The sequence below is a fragment of the Cicer arietinum genome, chromosome 4, assembly GCF_000331145.2.
Source record: "Cicer arietinum cultivar CDC Frontier isolate Library 1 chromosome 4, Cicar.CDCFrontier_v2.0, whole genome shotgun sequence".
Classification (NCBI taxonomy): Eukaryota; Viridiplantae; Streptophyta; class Magnoliopsida; order Fabales; family Fabaceae; genus Cicer; species Cicer arietinum.
The window spans coordinates 35486140-35504267 of record NC_021163.2 but is presented as its reverse complement, the minus strand read 5'-3'; the positions used below and the strand labels follow the sequence as shown (position 1 = coordinate 35504267).

At 32.2% G+C, this 18128-nt stretch overlaps 1 protein-coding gene across 1 annotated transcript; it reads right to left on the bottom strand.

Moving 5' to 3' along the window:
* Positions 1 to 554: 554 nt before the first annotated feature.
* On the bottom strand, positions 555 to 4343 carry LOC101507060 (BTB/POZ domain and ankyrin repeat-containing protein NOOT2-like). The gene is made up of 2 exons (XM_004514911.4): positions 3404 to 4343; positions 555 to 1870 (listed from the first exon to the last, which is right to left on the bottom strand). Exons 1-2 carry the CDS (start codon positions 3860 to 3862, stop codon positions 857 to 859), a joined length of 1473 nt encoding a protein of 490 aa, XP_004514968.1. The 5' UTR covers positions 3863 to 4343; the 3' UTR covers positions 555 to 856.
* Positions 4344 to 18128: the final 13785 nt, after the last annotated feature.

Sequence of the window (18128 nt, the reverse complement as noted above, 5' to 3'; positions counted from 1 at the left end):
AATCCTTACAAATAGGAATTTGGATTCCCTATGATCGAGAAGAAGATGCATTTACGTAATCAGAGTATATAAGTGTTCATTTAATTTTGAATAAATAATTTAAAAAATACTAATTTTAATTTTAATAATTTAAAATTTTAAATTTAAATTTAGACCATCAAATTTTGATCCTACAAATAAAAATAAAACATGGCATCTAGATTGAAATAATTTGGGTTAGGAGAAAGTGGGACAAGAATTGATATTACAAAAGCCAAAGGGATTATTCATTCACAAAAAGATGGATATAGGAATGATATTAGCTAACTTTGTTAATATACAAAAAAAAAACAAAGGAGTTGACAGATGAAATGGTAGTTTGAAAAGATTGACCTGCGTCTCCTCCATGCGCCCTTTCATTTTACACCCAAAAATAATAATAAACTGATTAGATTCTCTTGTCTTTTATCCTCATATCGATCTCCTATGAAACCGCACTTCAAATGCTGATTGAACATTTAAAAGACCTACAAAATAAATAAATAATACCAACATAGACAAAAGAGCCAAAAACAAAAACAAAAACAACAGTGTAATGAAATGACTTAATTAGTGAACACTACATTTAATTTCAATTTCAAGTAACAAACAATAAAAGAAAAAGTAAATTTTATGCCCCATCCATCCAACAGTGTTCATGTCCATATCTATCCATGTCCTTCTTTCTTGTCCATTGTGCATGAACCATCATCTTCTTGTCTTCTCTTTGAACCATTTTCCATCATCAACAGTGTAATTCAAAACAACTTCTTCAATTATATATTAGAAATTTTTGTGCCACTTTGACTTAGCTATTTCTAGCCATTTACAGCTAGGCTTAGAAATCATGAGAGTGATGATACATTGTTGGGTCACATCCACCACCTTGACGATTCATGGCTTCCCTATGACTATTGTGACCACTATCATCATCATCACCACCTCCTCCCATTCGGGCAGCACCAAGGTTGAGGTACACCAATCTAGAATCCAAATTCAGGTTACCAATGTTATTGTTGTTGTTATTATTGTTGTTATTTCCACTGCTACTGCTGCTATGATCTTCACTCATTGGAGGGTAAATTGGTGCTGCTGATGAAGATGCATTGTTGTTGTTATTAGCATTGTTTTCTTCACGCGACATAACAAGTGCTGCGGATTGAACAAGTTCCAAACATAATCTTAACTTGTTTGGTTCAATGTGGGTCAATCCAGGAACAGCACCTTTGAAGAGAAAATCAGAGGTTAGGGTTCTTAGTATATCCAAAGGTGTCACACCATCAACGGTTCTAACTGTGGGGTCCGCATGATGGTCAAGCAAAACCGCCACCATTTCTGGCGACACCATCTCTGCGGCCACATGAAGCGGAGATTTCCCGGATGGTCCAGCAGGGTAGTTAACATCGGCGGCACCGAGTTCAAGCAAGGCTTTCACCACTTCTCTGCTGCAATTCTCAACTCCATAGTGTAATGCCAATGCTTCATCGAGGTTGAGTCCTTCTCCCATGACCATGAGTTTGACTAGTTCGACGTCTGAGGAGTCAAGAGCCCGCCTCATTCGGCGGATTTTTTGGTCCTCAAGGTCGCCCAAGTCGTGGTGGAGGTGGTGATGATGGTGGTGGAGTGGCATTAAGGAGCGGCGTGCTAAGGAGGTTTTTAGACGAAGCTCTTCGATTTTGGCGACTACGTCGATGGGGAGGTGCTTTGCAAGGACTTCAGGTGGGAGTCCAGATTTGGCAACAAGGTGGGAACATGTTGTCCAAAGTTGGTGCATTTCTTGCTTTCTTGAAGCTATTAGTACTTTCATCACATCGTCTATTGAAGCTTTCTCTACCGTGCTCACTAGTTGCTTCTGTTAAGTATCAACCCCAAATGTATTAAGCAACGCGAGTTAAATAAGAAAAAAATTAATAATCAATAAATTAACAAATAAAATAAATGAATGAAGCGAAACCCAAAATTTTGGCCTCAAAATTTTCCCATGTTCTTACAATTTGGAAAAAGTTAAGAAGGGATACTTGAATATGATGAGTGTGGTAACCAAATAATTCTAAGTTAAACCAAATACATGTATTTGAAAAGAAAAAAAAGTAAATGCAAATACCTTTAAAATAGTTATAAACTTTAACTTAATGCAAATACCTTTAAAAGTTAATGCAAATACCTTTAAAAAGTTAATGCAAATAATTCTAAGTTAAACCAAATACATGTAATTCAAAAAAAAACTAGAGCAAATATTTTTTTTCCTTACTTTTTAAATATTTTTTAATAAATTTTTTAACGTCTGCCTGACTATAATAAAATTTTGAGGCCTGAATCATGTAAACTTTTAATTGAAAAAAAAAAGTATTTTTTTCAAAACTCTAAGCACTAGAGAAATCGTGAATTTGCTTCGAAAGACTATTGGAAAATTTTCATGACACTCGGTGGACGAAAAAGCGTGAAGGTTTTGTAAATTAAAAATGAAAAAAATAAAGGGAGAGAAGAAATGTCGAAGGGATGTTTGCTGAAAATTATTAATACGTTTTGAGCAGCAGACACTGCTGTTTTTTGGTGTTAGTTTGTTCTCTTTTGTATCCCAAGCCCAAATGAGGAAAGCGATCATGTTTGGGAAAGATTTTGTGTGCTCCTTGTGCCGAAGACAAGATTGGAAATCTTCGTTATGCATCCTTTCACACCAATTCGAGAAACTCAAAGTTATGGTACATGAAATCAGGCAAGGGACGTCAAACACAAAATTATATATAAAATATATAAATTTTTTATAAAACAAATTCCAAAATCACATTGATAATCTCAAGACTCAATCCCAAGTGAAAGTGAGAACATGTTTAAAACTAGCTAGGATTCTTAAGATAAAAAGCACAAGGCAAAGAGAAAGAGTCATTTAGTTGTGCGTATTTATCAAAGCAAATAATGAGAATAAACGGATCTAGAAGCCAACAAGGATTGTAATGTTATGAAGGAATTTCTTGGAAGAGAGGTGAATAATGCATCAAAATTTCCCTCCTTCCGTTATATAATTTTATCAAAAAAAAAAAAAATCACGCATCTTAAGATTTTTTATATATAAAATTAAAGAATTACCCAAAAGAAGGGGAACAAAACCCCAAAAAGAAGTGGACTCAAAAATTGAATAAAAATATAGTACAAATGAAAATACCCCTTCCCACATTCCAAAAACCACACCCTCTTCCCTTTCCTCCGCTTGCACTAATTGTCCATATATATTCCCAAGACCCAGAAAACATAAGACTGGTCACATAAATCAGGAAACACACAGAAACAGAAGACACAGACAAATAGATCAGAGAAAGAAAGGGTGTGTTTTGTTTTATTTTAAGTAAATGAAAATATTTAAAGATAAACAAATAAAATAGTAAACCTGAGTGAGCAATGCAAGCTGTTCAACTCCAAAGTATCTAGCGGCAGCGAGTGTGTCAAGGGCAAGATCAACGGCTGAGGAACAATGCGTGTGCCAGCACCCTCTTTCACCACAATTAGGCCTAGGCTCATGTTTCTGAGGAACAATAGAAACTTGTCCACTGTACAGAAACTGCAAAAGGAGGAGGAACACCTCATATCCAACAGAATTCACCGGAATAACACCGGGTCTTGGATTGGATTGCCGAGAAGATCCTCCTCCTGTTGGGTCAAGACCCGGCGGTGGGTCGGGTCCACAAAAGAATTTCCTGAAGAAGAGACTCCTTGCTGCTAAGATGCAGCGATGAGCGTGAACCAACCGACCTTCGACTTGGAAAGTTACGTCGCTGAAGGCTTGGCCGTTGATGAGAAGGTTGAGGTAGTCAAGGGAGAGAGATCTTAGAGTCTCTTCAAGGGACATGATGTTGTTGTTGTTCTTCCTGTTTCTGTTACTGTGTCTCAGTGACTCAACTAGAGAGTGAAGAGAAGAGAGTACTCTATTGAACAGTTTGGGTTGGTCCCTAACACTATATGATAATAACTCTTCAAAAAGTGTGTGTGTGTGAGAAAGAGAGAGAGAGAGGATTAGATTAAGATAAAAGGGAGTGATTGGAATGAAATAGTGAGGAGAGGTTGGGGTTTCATTTGTTTGATGTTTGTGTTGTTTTCATTGATGTTGATGATGTTACTGTGATTGTTGTTTTTATGAGAGAATCTTATAGGGGTATGAATGGAGGAGAGGGGTGTGGTTGTGGTAATAGGAACTAGGAAAGGTGTTTTTGTGTGTAGGAAGTTTATTAATTAATTACTAATAATTAATAGTAGATAGATATTTTCTTTTAGAAAGAGAAAGTGTGTGAAAGCGTCATTTGGGTGGCTGTTCGGGGCGGCTGGCGTTTTACCTGTGAAATTTTTGGGACATGTATTGTCTACAAAGCAATTCACTTCACTGTAGTGGCCAGGCCGTCAATTGAAGAAATATTCTAAGGAGAGTTATTTTCATAGATTGTTCATCGTGGATATTACAAAATCCATGAAATTTGTTGGGATAATAAACCATGTTGAATTTGAAATAGAAGTTAGGTGTTATAATTAATCCATAAACCATGTTGAATTTGAAATAGAAGTTAGGTATTATAATTAATCAAAACTGTAGCAAAATATAAAATAATAGAGAGAAGATAAAAAGAGAAAACAAAAGAATAATAGAGTATATTACATTAAACTCTTTAAAGTGTGAACTTTATCACTGTACATGACTTCTATTTATAGGTTATTAGTCATATAATTTACTAGAATATTATGGTGCATTTAGGAGTTGATTTTTTAAGAGTTTCCATAGAAATAGCTTTGTAAGGTCAAACTATATCTTAATATATATTTGATATTTTATAAAAATCGAAAAAACAATGTGATATTATATGTTCATTTATCATATTTATCATGTTGTTCTTTCAAATTTCTTGAAATATTTAGCCTCTCAAAGTCTTTTCATCTAAAACCCTCAAATTCAACTCACATACAAACCCTAAGAGTCCAATATAATGTACCACTAACATATGAAGTTAAGAGCACTACCAAAGTGTAAAAGTCATTTAATCATTAGAGTTATAAGTCAACTATGTAATAAGCAGAGTTTAGGGATAATGGACATCCACAAATATTTATAACACTCCCTCTTAGATATCTATTAAGAATACACCTCATTTAAATCTAACTAGAGAAAAAACCCAATGAAAAAAAATCTAAGTGGAGGAAAATGTGGACAACATCTCTTCTATAGAAAATGTTTGGTTAAGAATATTACTAGGAAAATCCAATGAGACAAAACTTTGGTAACGAAAAAAAAGTGTACAACATATATTAATTTATGTGTCTCAATACAATGATCAGATGAGATGATGAAGGTCAACCTTTTGGCGAGAGCTTTGATTGACATTGACTTTGTAAAATGATTTATTTATTCTCCTTTATTATAATTTCTTCAAAATAGAAGTACATGCAACATTATTTGTGTAGTATCATTGCAATAATCTTTTTCAGAAGAAATTTTCTAGAAGAAAAACCACAAATCTCTTGTATTTGATGCATCACAGGCTTCAACCAAAACACATTATTGACTTGATTCATGTAGTGCTAAAACTTTCTCGTCGTTACTTGATTAGATTGTTGTTGTGGTTTGTTTCACAGATCTCTATGAAATGATTTTTCCTCCTCAACAAATAATTTGTTTGTGATCTATACTATTATGATGATTAAACAAATAACTTGTATCTCTAAAATAAAAATATATATATTTGACCTTGTTCCAAAAATGTACACATGTCTAATAAATTCACAACAAATGATATTTCACAACAATTAATTAGCTAGATAATTAGCATTTGATTGCACTAATATATGATACATGAGGACAAGTAGTAATCATTATTTTCTCGAGCTCTAGAGAGATAGATGTTCACCATTGGTGATCTTACAACATTCAGAGTGCATAATATTTTACGTGTTCATATATCACCATTTTATTACCTTTGCAAAGTAAACTTCATAATTTACAAAAATATTTGTCAAATACTTATTTTGTCAAAAATATTTATATCAAACTATTTCTTTAAACAATCATATTTCAAACGATATTATTTCCATATCCTCATTTAGAATATATTCATACAAATATATTACACAATGTACTTCTAGATTATTTGAGCACACAAAAAGTCTTACTCATTTTAATTAAGTCGTCTTTTCAATAGTTTGAACTATATGTCTCACGGAAGTTAAATCCTTCAAGAACTTTATAATCATCACTATCATGTGAGCTATATAAATACGTTGTAACACATATTTCATATAAATTGAACTTTTCATGTCTACTAACTTTAATCAATTATGAAAAGGTTATTGAATTCACATTAGGTGAATATGTATTTCATCATTCGTATTTTATTTTTTCGCAAAAACACAATCATATATAATTAGATTCACATATTTAGATGAGCAAACTACAAGTACAAAAACCTTTCGATTTGCAAAGCGAGCTTCTATATACTTCAATTGTTTCTTTATATTTTCCAAGCATTTTTTTGTCTATATTCTTTAATAGACTTTAGTTTGTGATCCTCATTATCATAAATCACACATAGCGTTAAATTATATGCAAAATTATTGTCAACATTGATTTCATTTGGGTTCCATCATATGATATAATTTATTGAGATGTATTTATTTTCACAAATTTCATGCACCTGATCAGTTCTACTTGATTGAAAATTAATTATGTTCAATACTCTTTTGAAATTTTCTTATCCTCACTTAGGCCACTTTTCTTTTTAGTTCATTTTCTTGTTTGATAATTTTGGTCATTCGAACCGACGTGTCTGCCATGCTTCAGGCGTAGTTGAGACTCATTTGCAATATTAGATTTCCAACAGGGACATTGATTTTGATTGGAGCATTAGCAACATGTAATTGGTTTCATAAACTTCACAAATGAGTTATCTTTTGAACTTTTGGTTCAACTAGTTTGTATAAGGATCAAGATGAACTAACTATATATTATTATAATAATTTTCAGATGCTTATTCTCTATTCCCTATATTAGAAATACTAATTCATCAAATGATAATTAACAAACTCATTTGAAAAAAATTCTTCAATTTGTTGGCTAAGTATACTCTATTACAAATGGAGATTTCATATCCAATATATTTTTCTAATATTATTTTGTGTCTTATCTTAGTGTATTATATTAGAGCAATTGAAATACACAACACATTCAAAAAATCTCTTACATGAGAAATATTACATTATTAACCAAAAATTGATTATAAAATAATGGGGACTTACATTTAGTAACTCGTTGGTTTGATGTGAATAAATATCTCAACAAACATTGCATGTTCCCAAGTAAAAAATTTAAGGTACAATCTCATAAGTATTGTTCATTAAATCAACATTAGATGTCTAATCAATGGTTCCTCAATTCATTTTTGTGTATAAACATATGCTATACGATGTTCAATAACAATTCCAATACAATTCTTATGAGAAAAAGACTTCTTACTCGAATTAACTGACACAATAATATCAAAACCTTTGATTGTAAGTTAACAACAAACATACTTTGGTGTATTGATACACAAATATCATCTCGTATACATTCTAGAAATGGAAGAGACTCATTCACTCAAAAGTTATTTGATTGAAGAATCTTTTAGTTCTTCAACATATGTTCAGATATATTTGTAACTACTTTTTCACATCATAATAATAGATATGGAATGACTCAACTGGTCTTGCCAACAATAAACTTAATAAGGTATGTAAACTTCATATTTGCAATAATATGTGTTTCAATTGTTTTGATCCATTTGAATCAATAATTAACTATCATAATTTGTATAAAAAAATACTTCCAAATAAAATCATATAATATATATTCTAAAAATTTGATTTACCTTTTGTATTACCATATAAATATATCAAATACGTCATTTTGCATATAAGTAAACGAAAACATAAAATTCCCTTGAAAAAGTAAAACTCAATAAACCACACATACATATTTTATGCAAATAACTATAAATAAATCAAATTAACATAAATTGTTTATTTGCCCACTAAAAATTGCTCAAAATAAAATACACAAAAAAATTAAACGTGAGAATTTAAAGAAAATAATTTAACAACTCAAATTATCAATAAAACATATCTCCAAATATATAATGTCAACAATTTATATATAAAATCAAAAATAATTAAATAAAATTCATAATGAAAATTTGAATATTAAATCATATCCAACAAATAGAATGATAATTTAAAATTATTAGATTTAGAAGACTTAAAGAAATTGCTCATATATTACTACTTATTTCTCACAGTAGAATTTATGAGACAAATATATTGCTTGTGATTCATAGTAAAAATTTGACATAAAACTAACAAGTATTAGGAATATCATGTCGTACTTGGTACACGTCTTATTGTTTCTTCTTATAAGACATTATCTTAGAATTCCAAGTTTACGTAAGAAGGGAAGTTAAACTACTCATTAAAATGATCTGCTTCTTTAGGAATTATCCAATTATGCCATTGATGACTCTTCATCATATGCATATTTTTTTTATTTTTTTTAGTTTTATTTATCTTTTATTCATTAGTTAATTTAAGGATTTATTTGATATATTTTGTTAATTTTATTTCTTTGATTTAATGAAATGTTTATGTTCTTATTTCCTTGATTAAGTAGAGATTTTTTGAAGTTTTGCGTTGTTACTTTGTTTTAGTGCAGTGCTGAATTTTGGCGAGAAATCAACATTACCTATGTGGAGTATGTTAGCCATATCTGGAGTTGTAGATGTCCAATTGGAGTCAAACCAAGTGCAAATGAAATCTAAGCTCCATAGCTACAACTTTCAAGAAGAAATCAGAACCTAATTCAAACTCTAAAGAGGAGAAAAATGCAGAAAACGTCAACTAGAAGAAGTTGTGCGCCTGAAGCGCAACAGCCGCGCCTGAGGCGCATTTCCAGCATTTTGCCACTGGCAAGACGCACCTGAAGCGCAAAAGTTGCGCCTGGGGTGCATTTCCACCCTTTTGACACTGTCCAGATAGCTGAATGTTTAAAAATGCAATTTTTTTCACTTGTTAGGGATCTTTTTTACTATGGGGAAGTTGGGAGACTTGTGCCCTAGCATAGAAACTCAAAGACGGCCGCTTCTGACCTCATTGGAGCAGTTTTATCAAGAATCATTAATGAATCTTTCTTGTAATTCTTCTCTAATCTCTATCTCTTTTATCTCTGTCATGAGTAACTAAACCCTATTTGTTAGGGATGAGTGTAACAAGATGAAACCCTTATTTTTCTGATTTGATTTCTATTTATATGAATGAGTTCATTGAATTATTTTTCTCATCTATGTGCTTAATGCTTTTTATTGCTTGATCAACATTAAAATGTTCTACGATTCGTATTTTAAAACGGGAGTGGACTTTACAAATGCTTGAGATGAGAAATTTATGAATTTATAGTCTAGGATAAATGCAGGTCATGAAACCAATTAAATTAGTTGCAAATGCAATAGTTTAAAAAGAGAGTTCATGTACGGTAACGTTTAATTCTAATATTAAATCCATTAAGGAATTATGAGTTACTTTGGAATTAAAGGTTCTGTCACTAAGACATTAGAGTAAGAATAATAAAGAGAGTTCAATAATAATTCCATAAAGAAATTCAATAACTAGAATCAAATTAGACACCAAGGTTGGATTCGAAGTGAAACTCATTCCTGATATTTTTCTTGTTATAAAGGATCAATTTTATTACTGTTGTTAATTTTAAATATTATTTCAATCAATTTGAGAACTTTTTTGTTCAATTTTAGTAACTAAATATAATTCGATTGTAAAACGCAATCCTTGAGTTCGACACTTTGTACTACCGTTTTAATTATTGCTTGCAACGATTCAATACACTTGCTGAAACACTATCAACCATATTTTTGCTTCTCATGAAATGATGTTTCTGTATAAAATTCAAACCTAAGTAATGATACAAATTGTACTTAGTAAAGTTAAATATTGTCACAATATATATGAGTTAATATATTGTTATACTCATTACAATTTATTTAACCACCTTTAGGAATAACAAAGATCATAACCACAAATCATTCTCATGGATTTTTTTATTTATCATCTTCACATGTAATTCATAAATACCACAAAATTTCTACTATATGAATTACCTTAACCATTCACTGCTAGAAATGAAGTTCAATTTGTCATTTGATCTATCACGCAATTAATCAACTACTACTCTTTTATTCAATTACAAATGTGACCATTCTTTCAAAATATTTTTGAAATTATATTTTCAATTTTGCTACTTCAAGAGCATATTAGAGTTATATAGAAATATTAAGATCAAATAGAAATTGTAGTCTTCAATCGTGGTCTATTAATTTAGTTCTTCAAGAACTATAACAAAATTATCAATGATAGCCAAGAAAATACATATTTTGAGTAATCCCACAGGGATGCTTGAATATTAGTTCTTCATGAACTATATGACAAATGATTTTCATAAACAGCTATCAAGAACAATTCATCCTTTGAGCAATCCTTCAAGGATACTATAAATTAATGATTCAATAGACTAAACTAACTTTCTGACAGACTTCAAAATGTTTTGTGCTAAAAGATCAGAATGATCATACATGAGTGAAAAGAATCAAGAAGCTGATCAAATCATGTTTTTGTCAACAAACAAAAACAGAATAAACTCAGAAATGCGGACACAATAAATAATCAATTAAAGAATGAAGAACTAAGAAAAATAAGTTTTGAGAATTCAAGAGAAGGCCACGATGCGATGAGCCGTTTTTCATTAACAATAGGTGTCAAGTGGAAGTGCAGTAATGTATGCAACTGAGGCATCCTAACAGACCTGTAGACTTGAACCTTGTTCCTATATGGCCTGATCAATTCAATTAGGTACTCGCCATCTACTTTTATTGTTCAATTCATTGACAACATGAAAAAACCAAAAGCTATGTCTCCCATCCCTAAAATAATAGTGATAGACGACTAGAGGCCTTTGGTGTCCCCTTCAGTGAAGCTCACAATGACTTGTCCATATAATTTTTTCTCATGACTTTGCTTGGTCCGTGTTTGATATTTTGGTGTCCTAGGCGTAGGGGAACCACACCAATCCATCCCGAACTTGGTGTTTAAACTGTACTATAGTGACGATAATGTAGAGGAGGCCCTGCAGAAAAATAACTCGACGCCAGAATGATATGAAAAAGGCTTAACACTTTTCATTCTTATTCCTATTCAAAAAGGGAATAAGAATTAAAAGGTTGTCTTAGTAAAAACCCCAATTATAAAATCCTATTTCTCTCATTTCACACCTCACAATGTACCATTCTTATTCTTATAGAGAAAGGCATACACTTTAACATTTTCTTAAGCAAAAATGGAGTAGAATGCAGTACTTTGGGGAACAGATCAAGTGGAGACAGAGTGGGACCTATAGCTCATAGGATTAGAGCACGTGGCTACGAACCACCATGTTGGGGGTTCAAATCCTTCCTTGCCTGCAACTGGCTAAAATGGGAAGGCCCTTGGGGGTAACAAAATCAATCATGATCGGGCTAGTGGAACGAAAGCTATGGAACTTAGGTATGTGTATCTTGTTGTTCAAGAGAAAGTATATCACAAATAATTTTCATAAACTACTAAGAACAATTCATTATTTGAGCAAACCTTCAAAGATACTATAAATCAATGATTCACAAGACTAAACTAACTTTCTGACAGATTTCAAAATGTTTTGTGCTAAAAGATCATAATGATCATACGTGTGTGAAAAGAATAAAAAAGTTGGTCAAGTCATGTTTTTGTCAACATACAAAAACATAATCAACTAAGAAACATGCAAGCATTAAATGATCAATTTTAGATGAAGAATCTTCAAATATTTCATGACTCATGTAAGACAAAAAGGAACATTTAGCATGATAATCTATAATCAATTTGGATAGGATGAATAAAATATCAAAAGAAATAAATTAGAACTGAAGCCTATAAGGTTCAAACAACACAACATTAATAATTTCAAACAAAACTTTATGAACATTAGAAAGATTGGATGTTCAGAATCTTTGAAGAAAAATACAAAAGCACTTTTGTGACAGAAAAGTTGTTAAAGCCATTGTACTTGAACTATTCACTATAGTGAGTAGTATAAGTATGAAAAAACTTGATTAACCCCACATGTTTCTCACTTCTGCATCAAAAGTCAAGAACATACCCAACAAACATTCTAAAATACACTTAAAGTTCAAAATTTTCATAGTTTTTCAAGAAAAACTTCATCAAAAGTTATCATGTGTTGGGACTCGATCCCAACAGTCACATAAAGGCTTGAAAACATTACTAAAGCTCCAAAACTTATCTATAAATACAAAAGAGCTTAGAACTTGAAGGACACAAACTTACATCAAGTATTAAACACTCTTATGATAAAAGAGTAAAACTTGGTTAGCAGTTCAACCACACTCATAGTTCATCCTAGATCATAAAATCTAAAAAATATTCTATTTGTAAATCTTATGCAAAATCAATATTCTATTTGTAAACTTTATGAAGTCATATTTTGGTTTTATAAAGAGACTTAGTTTCAACTATGATTGTTGTTAACTCTAGTGTGACTAAGAAGAAGAACTGTAAGCCTTTTAAGGCTAAGAAAATATAGGAGAGAAAGGTCAGGTTGACAGACTTGTGTAAGTGCAAAAATTGAGAAGTTGTCTCAAGCCATGTGGTGCAAAATTTCACCAAGGGTAAGGACCTAACGTAGCCATTTTTGGGTGAACCAGTATAAATTGTGTGTGTGATTTTCTTACCCTTATCTCGTTATTTATTATCACGTTGCTCACACACTCAATCACTTTACATCTTGTTTTAACACTAACTATGTTTAATATTTTTATGTTCTAATTTGCTATAAGTTGTAAAACTTGAGAACCAATTTTTCAGTACAAACCAATTTTAAAAGGGTTATAATTCAGATCCTGTTAATTTTGACATTGAGTTTTACTTCAATGGCATTAGAGCTCCACCTTTAAGGGTTTGTGCATTCTAACTAGTGCTTGAGGAAAAGAAGATATGTCAAAAGTCAAACAAGGAGGATCATCAAACAAACCTCCATACTATTGACAAAACTAGCTATTACTTCTAGAAAGGAAATGTGGAATTGTAGAACAAGCTAAAGTACTCCAAACTCAAAAGTTCAATTGTTCTTATCATGTGCTTTAAAGTATGGAAGAAACTAAAAGAGTAGATGAATGATAAATATATCAAGGAAGTTTGGGACACTCTAAAAACTCACCATAGAGGAATTAGTCATGTCAAAGAAACTATAATTGACATTGGAGTTAGAAAGTTTGTAATGTTTGAAATGAATGAAAGTGAAACAATTGATGAAATATAACAAAGGTACACAAACATTGTAAATGGACTGAGATCACTAGGAAAGACATACATATCTTAAAAAAAGGATAAGAAACATCCTTATAAGTCCACTTAGTAGTTGGAGGTCTATGTTCACAAACATAAGTCAATCAAACAACATAAGCAATCAGTGCTTAATGTTAAGGCCGAATCTATAATTAACATTTTGAAGATAATCAAACATTTATTTATATTTGTTAATTATGATTCTGATCTTATTAATTGATAACTTATTTTTTGAGCGTATTTATTTAATCGGAAAATCAAAACCATGTTAATTCATGATATGTTGAAGAATGCCTATTCATGCAAGATCACACAGTCATCTTCAAATACAAAGATTGATTTCATCAACAAATTCAGAACGATATCATGAGCACATCAAGACAAAGATACACCTTTTATAAAGTATAAGACATTTTGGAAGATTCCTTAAAGGAATTTCAAAACTAGATTGATGATATACTAATTGAAGAACATTCTAGTTCATTCTAGTTGTCTTAAATAAAAGACAAGATGTTGCACTTTAGTCCTCTTAATCCTAGTTTTGACATAATTAACAAACATACAATGTTCATACATCATATGATAAATCTAACATTTCAATTGAGCAAGATTTAAGGAACAACAATCCAATCCTACACACTTGAAACAAATTGCTTGGAACACAAGAAATCAACAAAAGTTGAATTTTGACTGAGTAAATCGATTGGGAAATCGATTTCATAACAAGGGTGTAAGGAAACATAACTCTTTGTGATTGTATAATCGATTGGGCAATCGACTGACACAATTAGAAATGAAAATTGCACAAGTCAGTGGCACCCTGTTTTACAGGCTAATCGATTGACAAATCGATTGTACACTTCACAAAGTAAACCCGATTGAAACACATCGATTGGGAAATCGATTGTACAAGTCACAGTGACACTCCAGTTTTGAGGGTAATCGATTGGCAAATCGATTGCTTAAGTACGATTTGCAAAATAACTTCACCTGTGACAAACACAATCGATTGGACAATCTATTGTGTGAATTTCAATCATGTTAAGTTTGGTTGCAATCGATTGGGAAATCGATTGAAGTAAACATCTGGTAAGAACTTTTCAGGCAAATACACACAAATCGATTGGCACGTCGATTAACATCAAAATAGCTGAGTCACTGTCTTGAACACAATCGATTGGCAAATCGATTGAAATAACTTTTTGAAATCACAGTGAACTTTGAGCTTGTGGCCAAATCGATTCTGAGTATTTGTTAATCGATTATGAGACTTAATAAATCGATTACAAAATCGATTGGTGTGATTTTTACTTTGAACACAACACCTGCAATCGATTATGAAATCGATGCATATAAGTCTTAACATAATCACTGAAAAGAGTTTGTTTAAAGAATCGATTGGTAAATCGATTGGCTTATGTAGTTTCAAGATTCAAGAAAAACAAGACACGCGATAATCGATTGGCAAATCGATTAGACCTGTTTTATAACTTTAAGGAATCGATTGGCAAATCGATTTATTAAGATGTTTTTCAGAAACTATATAAAATGTTTTCAATCATTCTCTCAATAACAATCTGATAAACACTTTGAATATTCTTGATATACAAAAGAACTCTCAACAACACATTGTTAACATACTGAGAGAGCTGGAAAAGTGATTATCCATAATCATTGAGAGAGCTGAAAAAGTATTCTTGAGAGAAAAGACAATGTTCTCATGAACAATCTTTGAATATCCAGATTCGTGAGAAGTCACATTGATCAAGATTGAAGACTTCTTTTTGTTCTTCTTTTATTCAGTTTGTAATAATACTTTGAAAAGAAACGAAAGCGAAAAAGCCAGCTTGAAACTGGTGGCTACCTTCTTGGGTGAAAGAGCTCAACAAGAAGGAGTTGTACTTTGGTTATGTGTTAGACTGTTGAGTGTCTACAAGGATCAGAGGGTGATCAATAGGAAAGAGCTCATTAGAGATAGATAGGTTTCGGGGATGAAACTGGACAATCTGTAATCGATTCTTTCTATTGGAGAAGAAAATCTGAAATCCGATTGGATTGTCAGGACTGGACTTGATCCTGGATTGACAACTGAACTAGGATAAATTCTTGGTGCAATCTTCTCTAACCCTTAACTCCTTTAATTTTCTATCTTGCAATATTTGTATGTGTGATTAATATCAGATGCATGTTAAACATATTCTGTGTTAGGTAATATTGTTTAAACTGGAAATTTGACTCGCATGCATCTTGGTTAATCTCTTATCCATCTACTTGTAATTGCTAATCTTGTATGCCGCAATTTAATTCCGCTGTGTGTATGAAATTGATTTAATTTCTTAAGAAACTGATACATTCCGATTATTTCGAGGTCATAATAATCAACAATTGGCATCAGAGCTTGACTTTTCGAGAGGTAAAACTCATAAAAGGAATATGGCCTCAAACGATTTTCTGGGAGAAGGCGCATCATTAGCAAGACCTCCAGCATTCAACGGAACAACTTATATGTACTGGAAGCACAGGATGCTGATATTCCTAGAAGCCAGTGGCATAGACATCTTTGACGCTGTTGAAAATGGCCCATACATTCCCAAGATTGCAAGAACAAATGACTCAATGATTCCCAAGCTTAGAGCCGACTGGTCTGACGACGATAAAAAGAAGGTAGGTTATAATGCTAAAGCTAAGAACATTATAACATCTGCTTTGTGTGCAGAAGAATTCTTTAGGGTATCAAACTGCAAATCAGCAAAGGAAATGTGGGACATTCTTCAAGAAATACATGAAGGAACCACAGATGTGAAAAGAGCTCGCGTAAATACACTTATGCACGAATACGAATTATTCAGCATGAAGAAAGACGAATCCATCAGCGATCTGCAGACCAGATTCACACACATTGTAAACAATCTTCACGCATTGGGAAAACAAGTGGACAATGAACAGCAGATCGGAAAAATTATGAGGTGTCTAACCAGAGAATGGCAGTCCAAAATAATTGCCATAGTTGAATCTAAAGATCTAGCAAAGATGACAACAGCAACATTGTTTGGAAAACTAAGGGAACATGAAATGGAACTGCATCGGCTGGACGAATCAGAAATGGAAAGCAGGAAAAAGAAAGGATTATCCTTGAAGGTTCAAGCCCATCAATCGAAAACTGAATCAGATAGCTGCTCAGATGAATCCAGTAGTGAAACTGAAGAGACTGAAATCGGGTCACTTGTCAAGAAATTTAAGAAATTTCTGAAGAAGAAAGACAACAAATTCAGAAAGCCATCTAGCTCCAAGACTAGTGACAACAAGACAATCACATGTTATGAATGTGGTAAGACTGGTCACATAAAGTCAGAATGCTACAAATTGCAGAACAAGAATAGAGCTACAAAACCAAAAGGCAAGGAACCAGTCACCAAAACCAGAAAAGCTTATATTGCATGGAATGATAACGATGAATCCTCTGCCTCTTCTGATGAAGAAGAAGTCAATTTGTGTCTCATGGCAAATATAGATTCAGAATCAGAAAATGAGGTTAGTTCACAATCTAATCCAACCTATGATGAGCTACAAGAAGCTTTCAATGAACTGCATGATGATTATGTGAATTCCATAAAACAGTTGTTGAGCACAAAGAAAATGCTTGAACAAATGAGAAATGAACATAAAGAAATTGAAAATTTATGTGAACAACTGAAAAAGGATTCACATGAAAAATCTGCAAGATGCATTGAACTTGAGAATAATGTCGCATCATTAAAATCTGATTTATTGAAGTTTGCTAATAGTAAAGATAAACTGAATGTCATACTTAGCAATCAAAGACATGTTCATGAAAAATCTGGTTTAGGATATACACCAAATATGCATGTTAAAAGAAATAAAAACAGATATGGTATTGGTTATATGCAAACCAGAAATGTCAAACATGGTCAAAAATCTGCTATTGCTAAGAGTATGTATGACATCTTTACTAAACCAAACAAACATTCATCCTTTGATGGCAAATGTCATTTCTGTTGCAGAAAGGGACATTTTGTGTCAAATTGCAAATTTAAAAAATTAGCCAATAAAGGATGGAAGCAAGTTTGGATAGCAAAGAAATCTGTGTTTGACACTAACCATCCAGGACCCAATTTAAATTCTGATTTTGTATTGCAGGTGTGCTTGACATCCACGAAACATTCATGGTATCTAGATAGCGGATGCTCAAAGCACATGACTGGTGACAAATCCAAATTCCTGTCCCTGACATTAAAGGAAGGAGGCTTTGTCAAATATGGTGACAACAACAGAGGAAAGATCATTGGAATTGGTGACATAGGCAATGAATCAACTACAGTAATCAAAAATGTGTTATATGTTGAAGGATTAAAACACAACTTACTGAGTATAAGCCAGCTATGTGACAAAGGTTTTCAAGTAAGTTTTTCATCACAATCTTGCATTATTGAGCATAAAGATGACAAACACATAAAGCTAGTTGGGGACAGAATTAACAACATTTACATGTTGGATTTCAATTCTGTACCAAGTGCTATATGCTGCTTGTTATCCAATTCAGATGAAACATGGCTTTGGCATAAAAGAATTGCTCACATACACATAAATCATTTGAATAAACTTGTCAGCAAACAGTTAGTCTTAGGTCTACCAAATAGGAAGTT

What these genes read in the sequence shown, in the direction of transcription:
- LOC101507060 (XM_004514911.4), bottom strand. Translation starts at nt 3,862, where the DNA reads ATGTCCCTTGAAGAGACTCTAAGATCTCTCTCCCTTGACTACCTCAAC. An exon ending in AGCTTGCATTGCTCACTCAG is followed by an intron (nt 1,871 to 3,403) that starts GTTTACTATTTT and finishes GATACTTAACAG; the next exon opens with AAGCAACTAGTGAGCACGGT.